General features: G+C 41.4%; 1 protein-coding gene across 2 annotated transcripts; it reads left to right on the plus strand.

The window, feature by feature from the left end:
• The first annotated feature begins 6,424 nt into the window (after positions 1 to 6,424).
• On the plus strand, positions 6,425 to 11,260 carry LOC147621017 (uncharacterized). 2 transcript variants are annotated; one of them, XM_086825274.1, is made up of 4 exons: positions 6,650 to 7,189; positions 7,877 to 9,347; positions 9,510 to 10,097; positions 10,449 to 11,260. In XM_086825274.1, the coding sequence occupies exons 1-4, from the start codon at positions 6,737 to 6,739 to the stop codon at positions 10,865 to 10,867; spliced, it is 2,931 nt and encodes a 976-aa protein (XP_086681400.1). In that variant the 5' UTR covers positions 6,650 to 6,736; the 3' UTR covers positions 10,868 to 11,260. The 2 variants fall into 2 exon arrangements, with proteins under 2 accessions (XP_086681399.1, XP_086681400.1); XM_086825273.1 differs by having other exon boundaries at positions 6,425 to 9,347.
• Positions 11,261 to 23,127: the final 11,867 nt, after the last annotated feature.

Consider the following 23,127-nt stretch of genomic DNA (forward strand, 5'->3'; position numbering starts at 1 on the left):
GAACCAGAGCAAAAATTGACCAGTGATTCAAAAATTTTGAGGATGACTACTGTAAAAGGCATCTTGGGGTTAGAATTAAAGGAGAAATGAAGCGCTATTGAGGGAGATGATCTTCAAAAATCCTACTATACATGATGAATACTGGTTTGGGTGCATATTGCAGTGAAGCGAAGTAAGGAAAAGGCAAAAATTCGAGCATTCGCTTCTTTTTTTACTCAAAGATAAGAATTCTAGTTGTTTTTTTTGTTACTTATAATTTCCAAAAAATCGTGTAGTCCTGGGATAAATACACTACCCCTTTAAAGCTTTGGGGAAGGTTTTGGGTAGTTTTTTTTTGTTGCTTTGGAGAGTCTTGAAATAAGAAAGCATCAAAATACAAAGATTCCTGGAATTTGGATTTTACTTTCTACTCGATTGGATTTCGGATTGCTAGACATGGAGTTTTCTAAAATCACATGAATATGTTGTACATATGCCATATGTCATCTTTGCTTTGTGAGTTGTTGGAATCTGAAAAGCAGGTTTTCATGAAATCAAGAGATATCTTGAAATGATGGAGTTGGCAATATATGAAATATGTGATGTGAATGGTCACATGTATATGGAAATCATTTGTAGAATGTGTTATGCCTACATGTGATTGGTTTGAGGCATTTGGAAAAAGAGTCAGGAGAACTATGCTTGGAACTGGTCATGCTCTTGGCACACAATTTATGTGCAATCATCAAGCTGAATTTGGGGATGTATTGAAGTGAATTAGCACATGTATTCTGAGTGTTGCGTTGAAGAAGAGGCTTTAATGATGGAGGCACCCAAATTAGATTGGTGTCTTTATAGTAGCCTTGGGCGCGACAACTCGAGGGATGCACTACTAAAAACCCTAGGTATCACATGCATTCAAGAGTATTTAAAAAACCCCTTACCTAAAATTTCCCCTCCTGAAAGACCATATTAGGGAGTTTGGAAAAATCCCAATTGCCATTTTGCAAGATTATCAAAATGGGGGCACGGTGAACCCTTTTAAGATTTTGTCAAAACCCCCTCATGTCACATATTGTTGGAAAGATCTTGAAGAGTAGGTTCTAAATCCATATTCTCCGATAGCTTTGGACTTGGTATGCTCAAGATACACCAAAAAGTAGATTGAAAAGAAAATTCCCAAAGTAATAGGATTTTTTCCAAAATCCTTAATATGGTCTTTGGGCCAATAAAACAACCCCTCTTTACTTATGAACTAATGGTTTTTTTTTTCTAAAGTTGAACTAAAAACCCCCTCCTATTAATGTAATCCTGTTAATTTTTATCAATGTATCTAATTAAAAAACCACTCCTGTTTTTTGAACTCACTTGATTTTGCTTGTCTTGGTGGAGTTTTGTTTTTGGTGGAAGTGGAAGGTTGTGGGCATTCCTTTACATTGGTTGCCACGCTGAGGCTACTACGAGTTTTAGACTCATGGGCGTTGTACATGAGCAATCTAAATCACACCTAGTCCACACATCTCTGGATAAAACATAGGCTAAAATGGGGTGTCATAGATGCGTAATAAATCATCATAAGAGCACTTGGCCACTCATCTCTACAACCATCATTTGGAGAGGTTAACCCTTCAAAAGTAATGAATTGATAGACATAACTTTCAACAAATGTAAATCCCTCTATTACGGGGTAGTTCATCTCGTTGGATAGATGGTATCCCTTACTCGACTGGCCCTTAGCTTAGTTTCATAAAGTTGTTGGTTGTTTGGGCATTTGGCTACTCGATGTGGCCCACCGCAACCATAGCATTATAAAGGTCCTCTTCTCATATTTGAGTTTATTTCCTTGCCCTTCCACTGTACCATGGTTTGAAACATAGGTACTGGCATGTTATTGTGTAGAACATAGTATTTTGGCATGACCTCACCCATGTCCTCGTAGTATTCCACAACACTAAGTTCTAATTCCCGCACCAGTTCAACATCTTTTGATGGTTCTTCAATCACTACTTGCTTGATCTTAGCCTGTGGTGGTTGTGCGGTAGAACTAGTGGTGGCAAGGGCAAAGCATCTTGTACCCGGAACATCCCCCTAGGTAAGTAGGAAGAGTTGGTTGTCCAGCAGTGGCAGTGATCTGCATAGGTGGTGTGCCGAAAAGCCAATGGGGCTCTATTTGCTGGTAGTTGTGCCACATTTTGAAACCTTGGGAATCTACACATTGACGTGTCATCATTTCCCAACTTTACACAGTGCTTTTACACAGTGCGTACAATAAAGTAATGGTCTTGTCCTTAACTGTGGACATTCAGTGGTGGTGTAGGCCAAGGAAAAATAAAAGTATTCCACAGCACCGTCCGTAAAAGCCTATGCGAGTTCCTCAAAGAACTCCAACATCTCAACAAGTGTGGGTACCAAAACGATTATTGCAAGCACAAGGGTACTACCAAGGATACCAAAGCTTGGATTCCCAAGCACATCGCCCCTGATCCTGTACAAAGAAGGAAACCTCAGCACCAAAGCATCACCAATTTATAATGTTCATCAAAGATGGATGACTGTGCATGTCCTTCAACAACAAGGATACTGTGATGGTAATCCCATCATATGGTTACCAAGATTGAGTAAAAGAAGGAACGCTTCCCCAACACCTTCAATCCCAACAGCTTCACCTAAAGGTCAACAAGAATGGAAACCCAAGCAGCACCAAGCAGGTCACTCAATAAATACAAAGATCTTGTGTGTTCATTCAAACACAAGGGCAACCAACTAGAACCTATACCTACCCTCTTGACAACACTTGTGCCACAAATTCAAGATTCGATTCTCATGTCTACAACGGAGACTTATGAGCACATCAAAAACAAACTCACAATGCTCTTTTCACCCCTCTAGATGAGAAGCATAAGTGCATAAGCTTTGCAACAGACAGAAGAACCTATTCTCTAAAAAGAGGGAGTCAACACAAGAACCTATTGCTCGCTAGGTGGTAGCAAAAAAGAAAAGAAAAGAGAGGCACAAACACAAGGGAGTCACACATATGGAATACCTAAAATTGGTAGAATATCATAAGCAACACCCAACAATCTTCAATAGCCATTACATTTTTGTTAAGCTTATAGCTTACTATTCTTTTGGCTAAGTTAATGTAGGAGCTTCTCTATGAGTACATTTTTGTTAAGCACATGGGAAGAAGCATGAAGGAATAGATCCTACTCAACAAAACTGACAAGAATCTTGCCACAAAAAGGGACAACAAAAGCCTAATTCTTTAAGGGATGAATGTTGCTTCAATGAATAAAATGAGGAACTAATAAACAAAATTTTGTTTTCTGATGATTATGTCTATTCCTCCGAATCCTTCCTTCTCTTAATTTCCCAACTAACACAAAGCACATGCGTAACTCTGCTGATGATTCCCAAATACAAAGTGAGCAAAAAATATAAACCCCAAAAAAAAATATGCTCACATGCAATCATTCACAAACAACCCCACCACCCCCACCCCATAATTTAAGAATTCTTGCTAATTTCTAAGTTTTTCATTTACTAACTAGCCCTTCTTATTCCTTCCAAAGGAACAAAGACCATTGAACATCACTCAACATCCAAGCCATCGACAAAACTTGTCAATTCTCCCCACATAAAGGTCTTCAACGAGATCATAGGACGCGATTGGCATCAAGAAGGGGGGAATATTAACCCATTCCTAGGGTTAACAAGAGGTACTACACCATTATCTTATATCAAGGAGTCAAAGTAGATACACCAAAAGGTCATACATTCAAAATATGACCCATACTAGTTCTATGGAATACTTATGGTGATTTTTGCTTCAAGAACATGTGGTAGTAAGTTAGGATAAAGTCCCAAGTGATGTAATTCATGGGTATATTATGAGAGTAGACATTGTAATAGCATTAGGCATCTTATGAGCCTAAAGTACCCGGCCAGCCATAGTTTAAGTGAGTGTGAACACTTATGGCCATGTATATAAGTGAAAATCTCTCATAATACAAAGAACTCTCCCATTGTGAAATAAAGTCTTTCTCTTGATAATCCTCTTACTAATCTCTCTCTCTAATGCATTCTTGAGTGTGTGAAGTGAGGTGACAGGGAGGGACGAGTACACAGTGCAACACAATGGTGTGAACGCTTGCAGGAGGCATGGTGGAATTGCTTCTTAAGGAGTTATGGAGCTTAGAGACATCAAAGGTAATGAGCTTGGCCATTGGAAAGATCCTCACGACAGTTGCGGTTTGCTAAGTAATCTCTTGTTGGATGTGTTTCAAGGGGGATTAGGGTGAGCCATAACAATCAACCATCCTAATATAGAATGGAGAAGGCTACATTTCTATAATTCCTAGCTTCTTTGCCAGGCCATCTGATATTATATTGAGTCCCAATCCTCCATCTAGGTTGACTTGTGACACCATTTGCCCTCTTAGTTTTATGGTCACTTTTAGGAACAACTATGTCACAGTCATGCATTGTTTCCACATTTCTACATCTTGCAGATGGATACTCCATTTCCTAAATGAGCACTTGCACTAATTTTTCACTCGGCACTATTTCCTAAAGCAAATTTGGCCTATAGTTGGGTATTAGACTTGATCTAGTGTTATATCCAGCTTCATTTTTTTTAGATCCTCCTAGAAGTCATATTCCTCCTCGAGATTATTTCTCCTCACTTCCTGACTTGGCATACTTTGGCCTATGTTCACCTTCCCTTCTTCCTTATTGGCTTCTCTTTCCTTTTCTTGACCTTTCCTTGTCAATTCTTTTATCTAGACTTGCTTCAAATTCTTTTCTAATTCCTTTTACAAGATGCTTTTACTACTTTGGGCTTTTTTAGGCTCTAGCTGGCACTCCTACATCCCTTGTTTAGTCATCTCCACACTAGCTAATGGCTTTTTGCCTGCTAGAATGTTTTCCCTCTTCCTGACTAGGCTTGTCCTGTCTAGATTAGTATCAGCATGCTCATTGAGGAGAGGGATTTCTTGCATCATCCGTACCATTCCTTGTGCACTCTACACAAGTTTTGTGATTTGATTTTGGACCCTTTGTTGCCCTACCCACTATATTTTCTTTTGGATCAGTGTTCTTGCTTATCACTATGTTAACAGGTCATTGCGACCTTTTCACTACCATTAACACTAGTGGTTTCTCTTGGTGTTTTACTACCCACTCATCCACTTTCATCATATTCACTGCTTCATCAACTCCTGCTAGGTTTGCCTCCCTTTGCAGCCTTACTTCTTGTAGTTCAGTTGATGGTTTTGTAGTATGGGAAAGTCAATTTGCCTATACCTAGGGGTGCTATAGTAGTAGCATATCAATCTAGCTTCTCTTTGTCCAAATATTCCACCTCCTCCTCTTTTATAAGGACTTTTGTTTTGAGGCCTAGGCGACTTGATTGAGAGTTGGGACTTGTTGTGTTGCTAACGCTCTTGTCTTTCTGCTACTCTTGGGTTCCTATTCTGAGTGTTATAAAAGCATGTATTAGGTGATGTGCTTGCTTGCATTACAAATAGCACATGGTTGCTGTGTGGTTTTTATCTAACATTCTTCTTCTGTGTGACCGTGGTTATTAGACTTGGTGCACGTGACATCTGATCTCAGTCGAAACCTTGCATGTCCTCTCGCAAGCTTGGCTAGGGCGGCCTTCAATTCTTACTAAACATCCACTTTCTCCTTCTTGCCTTTCTTCCTCCGGGGCTTGTGCTCTTCAGCATCTGAATCTTGACTAGAGTCTGATTCTGAGGTATCTTGATTCTTCACCGAAATCTGACTTAGAAGTTTCTTCTTGCTTATTTCTCCTTTTGTTACCTCTCTTTTTCTTCTTGGGGTCTTTCCTTCTCTATCTCAAGATTCCTTTGGCCTTGGTTTCTTCTGCTACCACTTGTTCAAATGTGAGTCTCCAAATCATAAGAGGCTACTACCATTTGGAGCTTCTCCCTCAATCTTCTCATAAACCATTTACTCAGTCTCGATGTTGCAAGTTTGTCACGCTAGTCTAGGCGCATTAGTAATGCTCTAAATTTTGCTACATAATCTTCCATTAGCCTCTTCTTTTGAGTCAGCCTTTGCATCTTTTCTAGTAGCCCAATGGTGGTCTTGTCTCTCTGGAATCGTTTTAGGAATGCTTTCTTTAGTTCCTCAAATGTCTGGAAGTACTCCAGACCATACTAAGCATATGAGCTGGTGGCTTTTCCACCTAGAGTTTTTGTAAAGTACTCTATCTTTTGTGGCAATGGGGCTTTAGTGGCCAAGAAGGTGGTGTGAAAGGCAAAGATATCAGCATCCGGATCCTCTTCATGATTTTTTTTATTTTACTAAGCTCAATTTCTTTGTGATTTGAGAAAACAAATAGAAAAGCTAGTGGGCACGAGAAGAGGACTTTTTGACTCGTGAAAGAAGAGGGTTTCAAAAAAGTGAAATATTTTCTTGGTGGGATGGATCATAACATTCCACCTGAGCGTGAATGAAGGTAAAGCAAGAGAGTGGGAAGAAAAGCACAACATGGGGCTTTTCGTACTTACCATTGAACAAGACAAGGCACATATCTCCAATTGGTGTGAACCACTAAAAGGGGATCGTATTCATCCATGAGTCATTTTCCTTGAGTTCATAGCATATCCAAAGTGCACGAAGGGACTATGGTTGTGATGACCAAGGCGAGCGTGGGGGCGTTGGGGTATAAATTAAGGGGCCGGCCGGTCTATGAGGGAGAACTAATTCCCTTGGAATCCAGAGAGAGAAAATGAGGATGCGCATCAGCTGCTGCTTCTGTGTGCACTTCTTCCTTCTACTGTTCTTGTGTTCTGTTGTTGACTTGGGCGCCGTGCAAGCTCACCATTATAATGGCGGCGAAGCAGCTCTATCACTCACGGTGCTGACGGACTTCAAACGGCGCCTCAACAACGGCACGTACGCGCTGTCCAGTTGGGGCAACCAGTCCCGCCAATCAGGCGACGGCGCCTTGTTCTACTGCAAGTGGGTGGGAGTGAGCTGCGACAGGCGGGGGCGAGGCAAAGTGGTCGGCTTGGAGCTTCCAGGCCTCGGCTTGCAAGGCGCCATCGCCGAGTCTCTTGCCAACCTCACTTGGCTCCGAACTCTCGACCTGTCAGAAAATGTGCTAACTGGAGGGGTCCCGCCAAATCTACCTGCACGCCTTGAGAAGCTAAATCTGTCCCAAAACCATCTGTCTGGGGAGGTCCCCTCATCTCTGAGCAGGCTATGGCAATTACAGGAGCTCAAGCTTGACCGCAATTGGCTGCATGGGAGTATACCAGCTGAGCTGGCCAACTGCACCCAGCTTGACACCCTCAACCTGGCTCAGAACAACCTCACCGGCAGCATACCGGCTGCTCTCGGCGACCTGCCAAGCCTGCAATATCTGCTTTTGTGGTTCAACAGCCTCACTGGCGCGCTGCCGGCGTCGCTGGCCAACTGCTCACAGCTATTTCAGGTCGAAATTTCCATCAACCCCAACCTCAAGGGCTCCATCCCAGCCGAGTACGGACGCCTGCAACAGCTGTGCGTACTGCGCCTTTACGCGAACCAGCTCTCCGGCATGCTGCCGCCGACGCTGGGCAACTGCACCGCGTTGGTGGAGCTCTCTGTCTTCTCCAACCGCCTGTCCGGGGAGCTACCGCCCTCGCTAGGAGATCAACTCTCATCACTGCAAGTGCTCAATCTGTACAACAACAGCTTCACAGGGCAGATCCCGAGCGGGCTGCACAACTGCTCAGGGCTGGTTTTCATGGAGCTCTCAGAAAATGCATTCACGGGTGCGATTCCGCACGAGCTGGGCGCCATCTCTTTCAGCGCACAGGACTCAGAGGGACTTGCCCCAAGTCCGGGGTATCTTGGCTTGCAGAAGAACTCGCTCAGTGGCGAGATACCGACCACCCTAAGCAACTGCTCTGGCCTGCAAGTTTTGGATCTGGCTTTCAACAAGCTGCAGGGATCCATTCCCGAAGAGCTGGGCTTGCTGGCAAATCTAGAGCAGCTGTACATGACGGGGAACCAACTGACAGGGCATATCCCTCTCACGCTAGGTAATCTGTCGCATCTAGAGCTGTTGTTCCTAAACATGAACAGCCTGAGGGGGGCCATCCCGGATACCTTCACCAGCATTGCCAACCTTGCCAACCTCGACTTGGGCGTCAACCATCTGGAGAGTGCTATCCCGACCCATGTCGGATCCTTGGCCGCCCTGCAGAACCTTGTGTTGCTAGAGAACAACTTGTCCGGCCCTCTGCCGCCGTCCCTCGCCAACTGCTCACAATTGCAGCACCTCAAGCTCTCCAGCAACTCATTACGCGGCTTGTTGCCACCCTTCCTTGCAAAGCTCCCCCATCTCCAAGAGTTGGATCTGTCTGACAACCAGTTCTCCGGTCACTTGCCGGTGACATTCTCCAATGCCACGGCGATTCTTAGCTTGGAAGTCGCACGAAACAGCATCACCGGCACGATACCCAGCGTGATCGGGAGCCTGTCTGGTCTCCAATTGCTGGACCTCCAAGGAAATCAGCTGGAAGGGCCCATCCCAGGTGAGATTTCCAGATGCACCAAGCTTTACGAGCTAGATCTTCAAAGCAACGCCTTGCAAGGGGCCCTTTCTGTTGATCTGAGCCGTCTCTCTTCTCTGCGAAAGCTGCATCTGCAGGAAAATGCATTGCAAGGGAGCATTCCTGAGCGCCTGGGAAACTGCCATAACTTAGAGGATATTGATCTGTCACATAACAACTTCACGGGTGCCATCCCGACCTCGCTGCTCACCCTTCCCCACATCCAATTAAACCTCATCTTATCTCATAATTCCCTCACCGGATCGATACCCAACGAGGTAGGAAAACTGATCTTTGTACAAAACATCGATTTTTCTTTCAACAAGCTTTGGGGTGAGATTCCTGCTACCTTTGGTGAGTGCACCTCCCTTCAAACATTGAGTCTTTCACACAACAATTTAAATGGAACAATTCCAGAAGCATTAGGTAAGCTCAAGAACCTTCTCCACCTGGACCTCTCCATGAACAACTTGTCAGGAGAAATACCTGTTGCGCTTGCTGACATACCAAAACTCAACTTCTTCAACGTCTCCCACAATCAGCTACAGGGTCCAATCCCTGCTACAGGATTCTTCACAAACCTGACAGCTGCATCCTTTTCAGATAATGCCGGGCTTTGTGGCCCACCACTAGCTATCCGCTGCCCTGCAATGCCTACCCATTCTGAGGTTAAGAAATGGGTGATTACTGCTATCGTTTGTAGCGTATTTGGGGTCACACTAATCGTCTGTGGTTCTTTCCTGTGGTGCATCCGATCCAAATTGTTTCCAAACGTTGGGCAAAGGAGGTTCTTCCAAGGTAAGGCACAGCTGCTCTCGCATGAACCTTTCCAAAGCTAGTATGTATTGGCATTACTCTACTGGCTTGCAGGCTTTGACGATATGAATATATATAGCATGCTTTTTTCTAGTAGTAGCACTTGAAAACCTGACTTTCTTGTGCTTGTTGCTTCATTCCTAGATCCACTCGAAAAAATATCATTTCGAGTCACTTCGGAGGAGCTTCTGGCTGCCACAAGTGGATTTGATGAAAGCAACCTCTTGGGAAGTGGTGGTAGTAGCAAGGTGTACAAGGGCATACTAAAAGATGGACTAATGGTGGCTGTAAAAAGATTCAATTTCGAAAATAACCCTGAGGAAGTAGAGCGCATCTTCCGCAAAGAATGTGAGACATTAGGCAAGATCAGGCACAGAAATCTTGTACCTATTCTAAGCACCTGCTGTAATCTCGACATGAAAGTCCTAGTTCTAGAATACATGCCCAATGGAAGCCTCGAAGAGATTTTGTTTAAGCAAGGCCAAACGTTTCGATTGGAGTGGGAGATGGTTCTGAACATAGCACTGGATGTTGGGAAAGCATTAGTGTACTTGCACCATGAGTGCAATGTGCCTATTATTCACTGTGATTTGAAACCAAGCAACATACTTCTTGATGAGAACAATGTGGCACATGTAGCAGATTTTGGCATAGCAAAGTTCCTAACCCCCAACACCACCTCCTATTCATCAGCATCCCATTTCAAGGGATCTATAGGATATATTGCACCAGGTCTCTCTCTCTCTATATATACACACACACACACACATATGTATATATATACATATACACACACACACACACACATATATATGCATACACGCATGCACACATACATACATATAACCAGAGATATATATATAAACAACTAGATAGATAGAAAGCTAGTCGATGTATGTGAACACACAAACACACATTAATACATACATATAGATACATAGATACATAATTAGGTGGGTGACAAATAGAAAGCTAATTGATGCATTTGCTCCTTTTGTTAAGTGTCTTTCCTAGGAGAAATTCCAAATTCCTCAAATACCACTATAGTGTATACCATAAATTTATATTGTTATCCTTTTGCAGAGTGTGCTACACTTTCTCACCACTCAACCAAGGGAGACATCTACAGCTATGGAGTTGTGCTACTCTGTATGTTAACTCGAAGGCAGCCGACAAGTGAACTCTTTGACAATGGGGTTGACATGTCAAAGTGGGCCAAAAGCTTCTTTCCAGAGAGGTTCCTTGATGCACTTGACCCTAGTTTGCGTGTTGAAGTGGAAGCTTCAAGGTGTGACACAGAGGTGCTTTTGTTTATGAAATTGGCTCTCATGTGTACTGGGCAGTATCCATCAGAGCGCCCAACATCAAAACAGGTGCTGCAGAGACTGCTACAAATTAGGGGGAATAGAAGTACTTCCAACTTGAGAAACTTGGATATATTGGAGAGAATCGAAGAGTCAATCAAACCTCGTCGTCACCTTTCAGATGATTACTCACTTTAGAGGTGAAGTCTTACTACTTGTGATACATCTTAGTGCCTTCCTACAAAAAAAAATTACATTAAATATAGAAAAAGCCAGAAGATGCAAAGTATAAATATTAGTGTGCAAAGCATGGAGAAGCCATAAAAGTTTCTCAAATAACTAATAAAAGCCATAAGAAATCTCAAAGAAGCAAGGGGAATACTTTGATTATGTGAAAAATCTCTTCTTACTAGTTGTAGGAGACGTGCTCTTGTCCAGGTGATCATCAAAGTGTGTACAATTGTATTTATATTTTTACATATGTGCTCTGAATGATGTATAAGAGGAAAATCATGGTTTGGTATACATGATGTATGAACACAACTCTATTTTAGAGTTGTAAAAACTTAAATATTACATATGTGCTCTTAATGGTGTTTGTGTAAGAGGACAATCATGGTCTAGTATACATGATGATGTATGAACATTGAACACACTCTCTTTTAGAGTTGTAAGAGCTTAAATATATATATCTTTTGGATAATTGGGTCAATGTTAGAAATAGACTTTTTTTGAACAAGTGAGAAAAAGCATGACCTTCAAACTCCACCGATTTTTATAGAGAAAATACATAGGTTAGTTGGTTTTATAAATAAAAATGATAAAAATTTGACTATTTAAATTCAAGGCTAGGAAAAATCACAATCGGTTTTTCTCAATTTAAGCCGTGAAAATTACACCACAAGATGGGTTTTTTTTTTGAAACTAGATTGGGTGGCAATTTTTGTATCCAATTTATACTTCAAGATTTTGCAAAAGTTAAAATTATTAATATTTCCATTGGTGAGTGCAAGACAATCTGAAATTATTACCTTGATCCTAAAAGAGTAATATATGGTATCAAATCTCAAGGTGTCATGTTTGAACTCACCACACAAGAGTGCTCCTTATGAGTTTCCTCGAGCATGACACCATAGAAAGGAGTTTTGGGGTCTATGCCAATTTTTTGCACTATTTGATGAGGTGTCCCCATAGTGAGGATGCAATAATATTTGATTCTTCGGAAAGAGTAACCTAAGAGAATGTCAAGGGTGGTAAAAGAGCAGGGGGAGGGATGGTATGCTCCCACATTTTACTCCCCTTGATTGTTAGCCCTTGACTGGTAGCCCTCTACAACTTGTCATCCGGCCTCCCGCATTTCTTCCCCTTGACTGGTAGCCCCCTATACCTTGTCATCCACCCTCTTTACTTTGAAATTTCAAATTTGACCAATATCACTCTTCAGAACACTTTTTTCTAGACCAATAAAGAGAGTCACACTCTTAGAATCACTTCTTCTCATGCCTTGTGCATGTATTAAGACATGCTCACTTCTTGATGATGTAGATTTCCTTGGGAGGAAGAAGCACCCAAGAGGTTGTAGAGGGCCATCAAGGTGGGGTCTAATGTTTACTTCCATGACTTATATAGTGATACCCAATGATGAAACACCCCCTCTCCCAATGCATACCAAAATATATCCTTGTGAATATATGTATGTATGTATGCTTGTTTATTTGTTTATGTATTTATATACGGTTTATACACGTGTGTGTGTGTGTGTGTGTGTGTGTCCACAATCAAGGGAATGCCGAGTGAGTTTTCTTACACCATGTATGGTATCAAGTGACATCTATATCAAATACTACCATAGGAAACTGAGAGAATATATAAGTAAGCATTGCATGGATCCCCTTGTTTTTTTCTCAAATGGATACTAGTAGGAGCTCATATTTCTATGTGTAGATTTATAAAAGGAAGCACGCTTGAGTTGGTATGTGAGTGCGAAAGACATATGCATTAAGCCTCATGCATGAAGCTTATGAACCCAATTTATGCATTAGCAATAGGCATAAGCTTTATACATGATGATAATGCATATTGATTTATACATGAGGCTTATGCATATGGCTAATGCATAAGCCATATTTCTATTAATATTTCTAAAATTATTAATATTTCTATTGGTGAGTGCAAGATAATCTAAAATTATTACCTTGATCCTAAAAGAGTAATATATGGTATTAGATCTCAAGGTGTCATGTTTGAACTCACCACACAAGAGTGCTCCTTATGAGTTTCCTTGAGCATGACCCCATAGAAAGGAGTTTTGGGGTCTATGCCAATTTTTTGCACTGTTTGATGAGGTGTCCCCATAGTGAGGATGCAATAATATTTGATTCTTTGGGAAGAGTAACCTAAGAGAATGTCAAGGGTGGTAAAAGAGCGATGGTATGCTCCCACATTTTACTCCCCTTGATTGTTAGCCCATGACTGGTAGCCCCCTACAACTTGTCATCCGGCCTCCCGCATTTTCTTCCCCTTGACTGGTAGCCCCCTATACCTTGTCATCCACCCTCTTTACTTTGAAATTTCAAATTTGACCAATATCACTCTTCAGAACACTTTTTTCTAGACCAATATAGAGAGTCACACTCTTAGAATCACTTCTTCTCATGCCTTGTGCATGTATTAAGACATGCTCACTTCTTGATGATGTAGATTTCCTTGGGAGGAAGAAGCACCCAAGAGGTTGTAGAGGGCCATCAAGGTGGGGTCTAATGTTTACTTCCATGACTTATATAGTGATACCCAATGATGAAACACCCCCTCTCCCAATGCATACCAAAATATATCCTTGTGAATATATGTATGTATGTATGCTTGTTTATTTGTTTATGTATTTATATACGGTTTATACACGTGTGTGTGTGTGTGTGTGTGTCCACAATCAAGGGAATGCTGAGTGAGTTTTCTTACACCATGTATGGTATCAAGTGACAACATCTATATTGAATACTACAATAGGAAACTAAGAGAATATATAAGTAAGCATTGCATGGATCCCCTTGTTTTTTTCTCAAATGGATACTAGTAGGAGCTCATATTTCTATGTGTAGATTTATAAAAGGAAGCACGCTTGAGTTGGTATGTGAGTGCGAAAGACATATGCATTAAGCCTCATGCATGAAGCTTATGAACCCGATTTATGCATTAGCAATAGGCATAAGCTTTATACATGATGATAATGCATATTGATTTATACATGAGGCTTATGTATATGGCTCATGCATAAGCCTCATGCATAAACCTTATGCATAAGCCACATACATAAGGATTATGCATATGGCTAATGTATAGGTCTCATACATGAGGCTTATGCACTAACCTCATGCATGAGGCTTATTCATATGGCCAATACGTAAGCTTTATGCACTCATAATATTTAGGCATTAGCCTCATGTAAATGTAAATGCATGAGGCATATGGCCACCTCTTGAGAGATGTATAGCTCTCTAAAGTCTATGCATAGAGGCTTATGGGGCTAATGCATAAGCCTCATGCATAAGATTTACACATGAGACATGCATGAGGCTTTATGCACAAGTCTCATGCATGTGGCTTATTCCTAAGCCTCATGCATAAACCTTATGAACAAGCCTCATGCATGAGGCTTATGAATATGTCTAATGCATAAGTCTCATGCATGAGCCTTATGTACTAGCCTTATGCATGAGGCTTATTCCTTATGCATGAGGCTTATGCATATGGATAATTCATAAGCTTTATGCACTAGCCTCATGCATAAGGCTAGTGCATAAGCTTTATGCACTAACCTCATGCTGCATAGGGCTAAGGCATATGGCCACCTCTTGAGAGAAACATAGCTCTCAAAACGCTATCCATAGAGGGGAGAAAGAATAACAAACCCTAATCTTAACAACCCTAAAATTTACAAACCCTATAACATGTAAAACATAAGAAGGGAAACATGCTCAGCAGCGTTAAAAGCCACGACATTCCCCTCCCAAAAATGCTTATAAAACACTGCTAAAAAATGATGTTGTGCCCCCAATGTGTTATAGTATAATAAGGATATCATTTCTTATTTATATACATCCTTTCAAATAGTATGGAAACTAATAAATAGGACACCTACTCTAAATGTAAATTTGTAAATACCAAATATAAAATAGATCTCATGTGGAACTCTAGTGAACTTTTTTCAGTTGACCTCCTAGGGTAATGTTTGACTATTATGTTATAGGAATTAACACCATAGGCTAGGTAAAGTCTCAAAGATTTTAAATTATAAGTTTGAGGGTAGGCCTAAAAAAATTAAGGGATTTGTTAAAGGTACATGTATTTATCTCTAAGTCATCTTTGAAAGGCCCAGAGAGAGTTATGGAAGAATTTTCAAAAGTAAATGGGCTTGAAACCATGTACTAATAATATATATATATATATATATATATATATATATATGTATATATATATATATATTGTATATATATATATATATTGTATATATATATATATATGTATGTATGTATGTATGTATGTATGTATGTATGTATGTATAATTTTACACACACACATACACACACACACACACACCCACACACACAGAGATAAAATGGTTATTAGCATCCCACACCAAAAACTTTTTCCCTGTCAAGTTAGCCCACTCCTATGTCACCTCATCCTTAAACATGTTCTTCACCCTTGCCCATACTAGACCTCGTTTTTGCATATCATCTTCTATGACCTTGAGAAATCATTCATGAGGTCTTGTCATTGTGACAAGGATTGGTGCACAAGATGAAAAGATGCAGGGGAGAAGAGAGCTTGAGCTCTTGCAAGCACACACACACTCACACAAACCCTAGAAGAGAGCACACAAGGTGAGAGGCTGAAAATTGTTCTTCTTCTTCTCACAATAAAAGAGGTCTATAGTCCATAATGTGAACACTCTAAGTGGAGTGGATAGGTGGTCGGTGTAGTCTAGCTGTAGAATCTATGGTAAAGATATGTCGATGCGAGCTACCAAACCCGCCAGTGATGTAAATGTCAAATGGCCATGCAGGCGCCTCGTGAGTGTCAGCTCATGCTGAGCTTGACATCTCAACACTCCCCCTCAAGCTCAACCCCAGCTTATGTACTCCAAGCGTATCTCAAAATGTGTGGAGCTTCTTAGTTCCCAAGGCCTTTGTGAAGATGTCAACGATCTGATTTTGTGTGCTCACGTAGGCCAACTCGATGTCGCCTCCTGGCTGCCAAGACTCTCTCCCTAATGAAGTGGTACTGTACCTCAATGTGTTTCATCTGTGCATGGAAAATTGGCTTTCTGGCCAACTGTATACTCTAAGATTGTCACAATATATGACAACCTTTCTCTCCACATGCAATCTAAATCAGAACTAGCTTGTGTAACCAAGCTACCTCACATGTTGCCCCTACAGCTCCTCTGTATTATTATGCCTCTGTACTCAACAAGGCAAGCATGGGCTGCTTCTTGTTGCTCCATGTCATAGCAGCACTCCCCAATCAAAATATAAATCCACTGGTAGATCTCCTGACTGAGATGCTACTTGCCCAATCGGCATCTGTGTACCCATAAAGCTCCAATGGTACACCTACTACATAAAACAATACATAATCAATAGTGGCCCTAGCAAAGTGTGTGTCACATACAGCCAAGATGTGGCTTGCATAGAACCTGCATAAGCTGGCTCTCTAAGCCAATAGTGTAGCTCAAATCTAGCATGCTAATTATGACATAGATCAATCTCCTCACCATTGTCCTATACATAGTGGGGTCCTCCAACACATAACCGGCATCTGCACTAAGCTTGCCATTTTGATCTAATGGCACTGAGATTGGCTTACAACTAGCCATCCAATACTTGGACAAGATGTCTAATACATATTGTCTCTATGACAGCCAAACACAATCAAGTGTGCAAATGACCTCAATGCCCAAAAAGTAGGCTTGATCTCCCAAATCCTTCATGTCGAACTTCCTTTTGAGAAGACTTTTGACATGCTCAATATCTTCCAATTTCACCCCCAATAATAAGATCATATACATAGATGGTTATGATCACAATACCCTTATCACTCTTGTGCACACACAAAGACTGATCCACATCTGCCATATGAAAGCCAATAGTGACAAGGTACTTAGCAATCTTGTCATGCCATGCTCGTGGAGCTTGCTTCATCCCATACAAGGCCTTACGAAGCTTACATACATACTCTAGGTGACCTCTATCCTTAAAATGAGGTGGGCTGATCCATATACACTTCTTGCAAGTCACCATGAAAGAACACATTTTTTACATCTATCTAATGTAAAAACCAACTTTTAGTTGTAGCCATCACAATCACAGCTCTCACAGTTGCCATCTTTGCAACCATGTCAAACATCTCTTCATAATCAATCCCATGTGTCTGCGCATATCCTTTGGCTACCAATCTAGCCTTATACCTACTTATGCTACCATCATTGTTATGTTTCACCTTATACACCTACTTACATCTAATAGCTTTCTTGCCTTCAGTAAATGTCACCAAATCCCAAGTCTCATTTCCATACAATGCATCCATCTCCTCATTCATAGCTTTCTCCCAATACACATTTCCAATACCCTCATCAAAACATGTGGGCTCTATAACTTGCATAACTTTTGCCATATAAGCATAGTGATGTGCCACATAACCATCGTGAGTCAACCTCTGCACAAGGTTTTTGACTATTCTAGATCTTCGTAACTTTGCATTGGTGTGCGAGGTGTCGCCAATCATGGACACGGAGCCGAAGAATGGGACTTGAATGAAATCTGGTGTGCCATTTACAGAATGGACACACATACCACTAAACCCTACTAATACAATGGGAGGAGAGCCCCTCCGCACCAGTGAACCAAGCTCCCGTTGTGGCCGCCGAAGTTCGAGAGTGTGAAATATAGAGGAAGCATAGGGCAGAAGTAGAGGGAGCAGCATCGAGTTTGTTGAAATTACAGCAATGTGATGAGCTATGGTGGATCAAGTACTAGAGTCAACATCATTAACAAAGTGATTAGCAAAGTCGGGAGTGTGAAATATAGAGAAAGCATAGGGCAGAAGTAGAGAGAGCAGCATCTAATTTGTTAAAATTACAGCAATGTGATGAGCTATGGTGGATCAAATACTAGAATCAACATCATTAACAAAGTGATTAGCAAATAATTAAGATGTGATTAGTGATTAGTGAGTGAGTAATTAACAAATAGTTTAATTAAGATGTGATTAGTGAGTAATTAAGTCGTGATTAGTGAGTAATTAATAAATAGTTTAATTAAGACGTGATTAATGATTAGTGAGTAATTAATAAATCATTAAGATGTGATTAGTGATTAGTGAGTAATTAAGATGTGATTAGTGATTAGTGATTAGTGAGTAATTAAGATGTGATTAGTGATTAGTGATTAGTGAGTAATTAACAAATAGCTTAATGTAGACATGGATAATCAAAAACCAGCAAATTCTCATTAGGCCAATGCCTCAATTTATAGAGTTTACATCAAAGCATCAAATCCCACTGATTTCTCCTTGATTCACTCCACCTCTCCCAGAATATCTCCACCTCTTTTGCTTGATTCTCTCCACCTCTTCACTTTTCCCAGAATATCTCCTAGATTATCTCCACACTTCCTAAATCTTCTCATGCTACCCTTTATTCTCTCCCAGTAGATTCTTCTCACCTTTTCACAGGTTCTTTCACATTTACACATTCTCTTTTACAGCCTCTAACCAAGGGCTTATTCCCGCACACACCCTATTCACTTGTATATTTCAACACCTCCCCTCAAGTGAATACTCCTAGCACACCTGGACCCTATACCAAGTTTCTCTCTTACTTGATAGCCCGCGACCAGTGCCTCAAGTCCCTAAACTCATAGTCCTTGACTCTCTCTCTCTATGTGTCCAAGGCTACTACAAGTGCCCGCGACCTTGACTAAAGTGCTCACACATACATCTACCATGTGGCCTACATCATCGATGGCTCAGAGGTGGTTTTACTTTGTTGGGGCAGGTTACATTGGGTTGTGGGGTCTCTCTCTCTCTCTCTCTCTCAGAAAAGATGATCCGACTCCACTTCCTTTGGAGCCTCCATGAAGTTTGCCGATGTCGTTCCTTCTCCACTGGGTTTGCTGTAGCAGTCTCTTGCCATGTGTCCTGGCTTTCCACAGTTGTGGCAAGTGAAGGTCCTTCCTCCTACTCGGCCTCTTCCTCGTCCTCGTCCTCTCAAGAGAATCCTCCTCGGGTGAAGAATGCTTTTTCTTCTCCTGCTGTTGAGTCGAGCCATTTCTTCTCTTTGCCTCTGCTCTCTTGCTCTAGTAGAGTTGCTTCTATCTCATGTAGCTTCAATTCAGGTACATTCTTTAGTGTTGCTACAATATTTTCATATTCACCTTTGTCCACACTCTTCAGAAGCACTGCTAGTGCCTCATCATCTTCCACCTTTTTGCCAATAGCTGCCAGCTGTTGCTTAATGCTTTTATATCTATTCAAGTGTGTGATTAAAGGTTCACTTTCTTTCATATCCAATTTGTAGAATTGCATTAACAGATTTATCTTTGAATTTTTAACTTGTGTGCCAAATAATTTATTGAGTTCATCCCATGCATCTTTTGCCCATTGTATCCCTGTGATGTGATGAATGATTTCATCATTTAAACTGAGTGCAATAAGTCCCAATGCTTTTTCATTCCTGATCTTCCACTCATTTTTTCCTCTCGCCTCTGGGCATTCATCTCTTCCCTCAACTAGCCCCCACAGATTTTTCCTCATGAGCAAATACATGGTTTTTGTCTGCCATGTGTAAAACTGCTCCCCATAAATTTGGCTATTTCTTGTGCTGTACTCATGATGATGTGAAGGGGGTCTTACCTCTTGATCCAATTTCAAGATTCAGGGGCAGTGTCTACCCTTTTACAACTCAATCTGGTGTTTAAGAGATGATTACAACAAATTTATCAGCATAAAATCATCAGAAATTACATTAAATCAAGAGTAACCCATTTGTACGAAATGGTTTGGAGTATCAAACCAACTCCGAATTGCAATCTGAAGTTATAGAGATCTGTATGGTTAATTTGAACCCTCAATTGCACCAAAATATAGTGATTAGCTCTGATTAATCATTGATTAACAAATTAATCCACTGTTTGTGTGTAAAAAATAGAGTATGCGGGGAGTCCAGATCTGGTGCCTTAGACTTCGAATGAGCTCAAATGCTTTCAAGGCCATCAATTGCAATGAGTCTAGTAGAGGATTAAGCCAATAAACACAAGATTTGACCAAATATTGAATGCTTAATCTCAATTTTACCAAAGTCACTTGCAGATTTGATGAAGATCTTGGATCTCACTGTAGACTTGATCAAATTGAATTCTGACTTCACCAGCTTGTAGAGCATGCTTGAAAACACTTGGGGCTAAGAGGAATTAGACCCATTTGAATTGATGAAGAAGAGATCTGAGTTTTTCTCCCAGAAATAGGTGCCTGCTAAATTCGCGATTTCTCCTGAACCCGTCGGCGGTTTGCTGCGCTGATTTGATGAGCTTGAGTAGCAATGAGACAGCTATGTTGGGCTAGAAGGGTTTGGGCGAATTTGATGTGTGCAAGGAGAGGGAGCTCCTCCACTGGCTCGGGGTGCAGAGGTGAGTTGAAAAATAACTAAAATTTTGATTAATTTTTAATTATCTACTAATCTTATTTACTTAGATAATGGGCTCATAAACCTGATCGATTCTAGGCATGGCTCTGATACCATGTTGAAATTAGAGCAATGTGATGAGCTATGGTGGATCAAATACTAGAATCAACATCATTAACAAAGTGTTAACAAATAATTAAGATGTGATTAGTGAGTGATTAATAAATAATTAAGATGTGATTAGTGAGTGATTAACAAATAATTAAGATATGATTAGTGAGTAGTTAACAAATAGCTTAATGTAGGCATGGATAATCAAAAACCAGCAAATTCTCATTAGGCCAATGCCTCAATTTATAGAGTTTACATCAAAGCATCAAATCCCACTGATTTCTCCTTGATTCACTCCACCTCTCCCAGAATATCTCCACCTCTTTTGCTTGATTCTCTCCACCTCTTCACTTTTCCCAGAATATCTCCACTTCCTAAATCTTCTCATGCTACCCTTTATTCTCTCCCAGTAGATTCTTCTAACCTTTTCACAGGTTCTTTCACATTTACACATTCTCTTTTACAGCCTCTAACCAAGGGCTTGTTCCCGCACACACCCTATTCACTTGTATATTTCAACACAGTTTTCCAATAGTAAACGACGCGATAGAAATCCAAGCCCTGGATGAGCAAGCAGTAGTCCAACCGACCACACAGGCGACCGAATCAACAGCCATGGTGGCGACAAGATCCATGCAACCCAAGACTCTAGAGGTGGCAAACTGGAAGCCCTCAATATCGAGAAGACAGACACCCCACCAAGGGAAGACCCTATCTATGATGAAGCCATTAAGGTCAAGTTGGCCGGAGTGGACATAGCACAAGTTCTGTGGCGGGGGGATGGTGGTTTCGGAGTCAACATTCTATCATATGCAACATGCCGAATGCTCGGATTGAGCAGATAGAAGCCCGCTCCATTCGCTGTCAAAATGGTGGATCATCGAAGCGAGTACAGCCACTCGAATTCATCCGTGAGCTCACACTTAAAGTATTTGGAATTAGTTTTCAGATTGCAGTAGTGTGCTCCGGATGGAGGATATCAAAGGTGCTTACCCGCCAATGCTTCTTGGCAGATGCTGGCTCTGGCAAGCACGGATCAAGCAAGATCGGGACGTGGATATGATCACTATCTGGCATGGAAAGAAGAAAGTAAGGATCTCCGTCTTGCTAGTAGACAAAAGGTGGAAAAACAATTTCAACCGAAGGAGTCAACATGCTAGAAGGGTTAGACCTCGATGAGGGAGGTAGAGTATATCTAGAAAAATGCAACCTAATTAGCCTGTTGGAGGTTGACATAGTCTAGATAATGGATAGATATCGACCAAGCCCTCCACACAAGGATGAAGTCACCAAGGATCAGTCTGATCCACAAAGCATAGGGCAAAGTTCGAATGAAGCTGGCAGATGGTGGAAGTACCCCAAGCCTCCAACACATCATTGCAGTGGAAAAGGCTTTTGGCAAGGACCTCAAGCACTCCAAGCGGGTCAAGGAAGATGAATTGATGGAGATGAATCTAGGAACTAATGAGACCCAAAGATGGTCCGAGTCAGTGTGCCAGATTGAATGTTGAGTTTCGAGAGGAAGTCCAGGTGTTGCTCACGTCCTTTAAAGATGTGTTTGCATGGAGCTACACTAAGATAAAAGGGATTGATCCGATGTTCTACCAACATCGGATCAATCTAAAGGAAGATGCCATCCCTATTTGGCAATAGAGATACCAAATGAATTCAAACTATGCCAAAAGGGTGAAAGAGGAACTAGACAAGCTGGTTCAAGTCAGATTCATATAATTGATTGGTTGTCCCTAATTGTGATTGTTTTAAAGAAAAACCAGAAGTTGTGGGTGTGTGTGGATTATCAAAAACTGAATGCCGCAACCATTTCCTATCCTTCTCCCTTACCGTTCACAAATTCCTTGCTTGATGTTGTAGCCAGCCATGAGATGTACTCCTTCTTGGATGGATTCAGTGGATAAAATCAAGTTCAAATGGCCTTAGAAGATCGATAGAAAATAGCTTTCATCACAGAGTAGGGAGCCCTTGCATCCAACGTAATGACCTTTGGGCTTAAGAATGCTCCCACTACATTTCAGTGCATGGCCCAAGAAAATTTTGCTGATTTTCTGACCACTTTCATGTGGGTATTGATTGCTGATTTTAGTGTTTTCGGGAAATCATCACAGCATTTGATGCAGTTGTGCCTACCCAAGTGCCGAGTATCCAGATTAAGCCTGAATGCAGCTAAGTGTGCTTTTGTTGTCCAAAGCAGTATGCTTCTCGGCCACATTGTCTCCAAGGAAGGCATTGGAGTCGACCTAGCCAAGGTAGAGGTAATCCAGAAAGCTCCAATTCCAATAAATGTGAAATAGCTCAGAACTTCAAGAAGCTTTTTGGGGCAGGTCAGAGGGCACAGCCGCATGCTCCGGTATCTGGCTCACGCGTAGTTGTCCCCTTAAACCAGCAGATCAAAGCACCTTTGACCCAGTAGGTGTAGAAGACATTGTGTTTTAGCGTCTCAAGCTCATGTCTGAAGCACCTGTCATCCAAGCCCCAAACTGGGAATCGCCCTTTCACGTCTTCGTGGATGCCTCTAATGTGGCAATTGGCAGCATTCTCATGCAGGAGGCTGAAAAGAAATGGTTCTGGCCAGTCTACTACGCTAGTTGAAGGCTCTCCAATGCAAAGTGGAATTACTCAACCACACACCAGGAAGCCCTTGGCATGA

The sequence above is a fragment of the Cibotium barometz genome, chromosome 31 (genome assembly GCF_041138505.1).
Source record: "Cibotium barometz isolate CiBa-2024 chromosome 31, ASM4113850v1, whole genome shotgun sequence".
NCBI lineage: Eukaryota > Viridiplantae > Streptophyta > Polypodiopsida > Cyatheales > Cibotiaceae > Cibotium > Cibotium barometz.